This window comes from Microchirus variegatus, assembly GCF_963457635.1.
Source record: "Microchirus variegatus genome assembly, chromosome: 20".
NCBI classification, from domain to species: Eukaryota; Metazoa; Chordata; class Actinopteri; order Pleuronectiformes; family Soleidae; genus Microchirus; species Microchirus variegatus.
This window is the reverse complement of record NC_139821.1, coordinates 12,068,874-12,074,469: the sequence shown is the minus strand read 5'-3', so window position 1 is coordinate 12,074,469 and position 5,596 is coordinate 12,068,874. Positions and strand designations below refer to the sequence as shown.

General features: G+C 42.9%; 1 protein-coding gene across 1 annotated transcript; it reads right to left on the bottom strand.

Annotated features, from left to right (window-relative positions):
- Window positions 1–279: 279 nt before the first annotated feature.
- Window positions 280–2,409, bottom strand: lrrn3b (leucine rich repeat neuronal 3b; the record flags this gene model as incomplete). The annotated part of the gene is made up of 1 exon (XM_083906822.1): window positions 280–2,409. The coding sequence occupies one exon, from the start codon at window positions 2,407–2,409 to the stop codon at window positions 280–282; it is 2,130 nt and encodes a 709-aa protein (XP_083762948.1).
- Between the last annotated feature and the right edge of the window lie 3,187 nt (window positions 2,410–5,596).

Here is a 5,596-nt window from a genome sequence, read left to right as displayed (position 1 = left end):
TGTTTGTTTTTTTCAGTAAGTGACCCTTCCTGTTGTTGTTAGCTTGGTTTAGCGTATCGGTTACAAAGCCACCACGTCAGCTAGGGTCAACACTGGGAGAGAATGTAGTCTGTTTCAAAGCTGTTCCATCCCAGTCCAATAATAGTTTCACCAGTGTGTCTGAGCCAGGGGACGGCAATGGGCTTGCCTTTAAAACAGTACAACAGAATAGTCCACCCCTGCCCATTGCCTTGTCCATTCAGTGTAGTTGGTGTGTGGTGCTCTACAAAGTTGCACTTCTTAAAAGGCATTGTCAGATACGTTTATGACTGTGGCTTTCACCTCCACTCCACTTGGCAGTCCCTTACCCGAAAGCCACAGCTTTGTAAAGAATGGAGGGTGCATACTGGTAACTTCAACTGGTGTCAGTAAAGCTTTGGAGTCGCATTTCCTTACATCCCCATAAAGGTGGTGGTTCCTCAGAGACACATAAATAAGCAGGCAGGCCACTGAAATCACAGCCAAGAGCACACCAAAGACAGTAATTACTGCTGCATCCCATCTTTCTGTATCCTTAGCTTCCAGCTTTAATCCCTTAGTGGTGACATTGACACATTTGGTGTCATGGGTGTAGTGGATGCTGCTGACATCCACACATACTTTGTAGTGAGTGGCGGGACTGAGATGTGTGAGGTTGTAGACCTGGATATCAGAAGGAACTCTGGTGGTAAATGCTATAGTGGGATGGCTGGTGTCGGACAAAGTGTACCATTTAATAGTAGGAGCCAGCATGCCAGAACCACCCTTCCAGGAAACCAGGATGGAGTTAGACTCCACTGATTTGATCACGACATTCAGGGATCCATTCGCAGGCTGAGGAAAATATCCATTCACTTCTACTGAGACAGATTTGAGATCAGCTCCAACCAGATTATGGGCAACACAAGTGTAAAGACCAGCCTCGTTTTCTGTGATGTCATAGATGTCGAATGTTCCCTCTGGGTGCATGTAGAACTTGTCAGAGACCGTGTTGGGCAGAACCCTGGTACCAGATGGGGTGATCCAGTAGATGTCTGGTTCTGGTTCAGCAAACGCACGGCAATGGAGTGACACTGTACTCCCGTTCTGTGCTTTAATAAGGCTTGGCATACTTTCGGGAGAGATGAGTGGCAGACAAATCTCCATCATCTCCCTGAAGTGCACCTGTCGGACATGCTGCCCTTCATACTCTGGAGGCTCCACACAGTACAGTGAATCAGGCTCCATGAAGCGAAGATTGGTCTTATTCATGTTCATCCAGCGGACTACACAGTCACAGCGGATAGGGTTGCTGTGCATACTGACTTCTCTGAGATTTGGGAGGGATTCAACAGTAATCCTGTGGAGGGCACTGAGTGCATTGCCATTTAGCATTAAGGTTTCTAGCCGTGGTAGTTTGTAGAAAGCTTTAGGATGGATGTAAGAGAGCTTAGGGTTGTTGGTGGCTTCTATTTTCGTCAGCTCAGGAAGGTTATTGAGGGCAAAGCTATCGATGGAAACTAGTTCTGGCATGCTATTGATGCCCAATTCTTTAAGATGAAACATATCCACAAAGTCCCCTCTTTGTATCCTCACAATGGGGTTTTTATTGAGATCCAAAAACTTTAGATTTTTTGCATTTCTCAGGGCTGAATGGGGCACCTCAGGGAAAATATTATCATAGAAAGAGATGCTCTCCAAGTTATCAAGACCAGCCAGTGCATCTTCGGGAAGTTGTGACAAGTTCATTCTGGTGAGAACAAGACTGCGTAGGTTACTGAGAGGTTTGAAGTTCATATCGTCAACTGAAAGAATCGGATTCTCGCCGATCATCAGAATCTCAAGGTTGGGCATGGGTTCGAACCACTCTCTTTTTATGACTTTCAGTTTGTTAGAGTTGAGATGGAGTCGAACAAGGTTGCTCAGGCCCTGGAAAGCCAGTGTTGAAATTGAAGATATGAGATTGTGATTCATGTAGAGCTCCTGAAGGTTCGCCATCTCTGCCAGGCATCGTTCTGGCAAATGTTGTATAGAGTTTTCTTCCATATGAAGGGAGAGCAGCTGAGGAAGGTTTCCAAAATTGACATCACTGATCAAGGATAAGTTGTTTTGTGATAAATCAATCTCTGTGATATTTGCCAGGTAATCCAGGGGTTTGTCAATCTTGGCAACATTGTTAGTTTGGAGTAATAGTACTTGTGTGCCCGCTGGTAGTGTTTCTGGCAGTCTAAATAGTCCCAGGTCATTACAGTCAACTGTCTGTGCCTCCATATACACAGAACTGGGAGAAAACCAGGGTCTAATCTCGCATACACAAAGCTTTGGGCAATCCGACCTCTCCTCAGTGGCCAAAACAAAAGAGGCCATGGCCAAGCCAACAAAAAGATGATCCACGAATGACACGTCCTTCATATTGGATTGGTCCAGTAAGAAATTTGTCCTTGTAGATTAAATGGTATAAACTTCACAAATACCAAATCATGTGATGCAGCTGCTGAGGCGATTGAGTCACTGCCCCTTCCACGGCCACCACCACCACAGGTTGAAGTGGGGCTCCCAAGAGATATATTTGTCTTGCTGTGTAGATGCCCTTAGATCACTCGGTGTTGCCTGCTGATGTCAGATTTCAGGGCCAAGATTTCAGCCAAGTAGACCCAAGAAGCTGGATGGGGGATAGTAAAAATAGATGGACTTATTTTATACCTCAAATGACTAATGTTGAGCACATTTAGGTATCCATGAAGACTGTTCTCTTTCTTCAAAGACGTTCATCCTCAATTATCATCTTTACTAGCTTCCATTGTCCACGGCCCAGTCCATTCTTACCTGTGTGAGACAACAAGACAAAGAGAAATGGTGTGAGTATTACCTGATAATGGATTGTGAATAGGCAAAGTAATAAGAGAAGGATTTGGGTGTACTGACATTTTGTTATAGGCACACTGATGCATGTTGACATTTACATGCACTTCCTTCAAGACACAACCATGGATTTATATCTGCTTGACCTTCTAGAGTCCATTCTGGGGATGTACTGCATGTGCCCTTACAATATGGCTTTCATTCTCGGTGTAAGAGGTGTTAGTCTATTATTGGTAAAAGAAAAGGCTTCACTAAGATTCTTAAATGGCAGACATCCTTGCGCTTAAGCATTAGCCTTCAGTGCGAGATGGATAGTGACAGTGGAGCATGTCAATGACTTAGACAGTTAGGCCATTTGGCCAGTTCGCACTTGAACAAGAGGTAGCCACCACAAAATTGTAAATAATTCTGTTGTCTTTGACACTGATAGAAAAACTCTCAGCTCGAAATGAAGCTAGTCTGACTTGATCTGTGGGGATTTTTCTGGGCACTAGATACAGTAGTATAGTAATGTATGAATTTCCCACTGATAATTTTATCAATGAAATGCATAAATGTTATGTATTTGGTTGTGTTTTCGTGGCTATTGTTTGACTGGTAATGGAAAAAAATAGCCAGAAACTGATTTGGTTTGATTTGACTAAGATTTTGAGCACACTATGGCATAGAAAACACAGAGATGGCACACAAAATAGTTTCTTTTAGTTTGTACAGCATCAAAAATGACTAAGACATCTTTTCACATCATATTATTAATGTCCCCTACCATCTTTTGCGATGGCAGAGGCTCTCCCCAGTTGAAATGTACCATATAATTTGTCATATTTAACTGCCTCTCGGTGAACAGATGGGCTTGATGGCGCCTGTGTTTTTTGCTGCTTATAAGACCACACATCACATCATGAGAAAAGTCAAGATAGACGGGGTATGAAATGGACGAAATCAAGAGAAGTGTGACGGTGGAAGGAAAGTGAGGACAAGAGGGGGGGGGAGAGAAATTTAATTTCATCATGCTGTTCCCACCTCAGTGGCCACAGGGGTGTGAGTGTGTACGTGTGGGGGGCAAAAATAAATAAGTAAAAAAAAAAGATCTGAAGGCAGCTGAAATGCTGCAGTTTGCCCCAATGGCAAAGCCAAGCTAAGGGTTCATTTTTCAACCTCTACTCCAGCACCGGCAAGAGTCTGGTCTGCAGGGGGGAGGAAAGCAGACGCGGAGTCAGAGAGAGAGAGGGGGTATTATTTTTCAAAAGCACCTGGCACTTTAATAAGCTGCAACACCCAGAGCATTTTGATAAACAGGGTTTAGCTGCTCTCCTTCAGCAGGCTCTTCATTGCGGGCTATATAGTTGATCCGTGTGCTGCGGAAACAAAGGCCAGATTCTGTAATTTAGCCTGCCCACCAAGGCTCTTCTCAACTTATCACAATTACCAGCAGTTTAATGTGGAGGAGGTTATCTGTTAATGTATAGCTATATTGTGCAATCGCTGCTGGATGCTGTAAGAGGCATAGTAATTGTGTCAGTGGGGACATATTTGGACTCCCCTTTTTGCAATCAATATTTTATGTCCGTGAGTTTGCAGTGCTGAGTTTGAAACAAAGGGTCTGTATTGATACTGCTGGTGTATAATGGAAAAACACACACATTGAAATGAGGTAATTATTCAAATTTGGAAAGATTAATGACAAAATGTTAGAAGGAGATAGAAAGATTCTGACATGTATAGGAAGAGTTATTGTGGGACAATAATTAGTGATCTAAAAATGGGATTGGAAACACTGAATGTTGAGGATGACATTTCAATCCTGACAGAAGAGGAGACAATCCTTCAAATATTTTTTTGAAAAAAATGCACAAAACTCTATTTTTATTTCTGTTATTTGTAGAACAACAAATTATTATTTTTTAGTGATGAGATCGCAGTTCATTTTCTCAATTAACTATTCAGTTGTTCTGTAAAATGTCTATAAAACATGAACCCAACCATGTGTCCACCAGAGTTAAGTACAGTGATCCTGACTGGATGAGACGCCGTCTTCATTTGTGTAGCGCTTGTGTTATGTCCCCCACCCCTTTCCTAAACTTAAGCGCAACCTCGTTCGCACTGCACGCACACACACACACACACACACACACACACACACACACACACACACACACACACACACACACACACACGCTTGGAGGCGCACAGCCTCTCGAGAGAACGAGCCGGTGACGCACGCACGATCATCTTAGAGCGCAGAGAGCCTGGACAGCAGGATCACCTTTTCGTGCACAGCTGCTTTAACCTCCGTGGTTGTGAAATTTACGTGTTCGTGACACTTCGACTTTTTTTACTTTTCATTTTTTTGTCGAGGTGCGCGCGTGTCGATTGTCGGTCGATTTGTTGACAAAAAAGTCCCATCCCTACTCCTGACCATCGTGTATTAACAGCTATTTTCCTCCATTGCGTGTCCTCTATTACGGTTTTTGCAAAACACTGCCCAAAGTACCACTTCAAGACAAATATAGTGCATCCATCTATAAAAGTCAAGGCTTCACTTTAATAAACCCAACAAATAGCTTAATTTTGTTTAAATGTTTATGTGAATCATTCACCGTGCACTGAGCTCTCGATGAGTCAGAAGATTTAATAAAAAAAAGGGTTTAATATCAAGTTATTATTATAAAGGTGAACCAATGCATGTGTGAAGAATAAATGTTCTAATGTAGAAGACACACGTGTAAATCAGCAT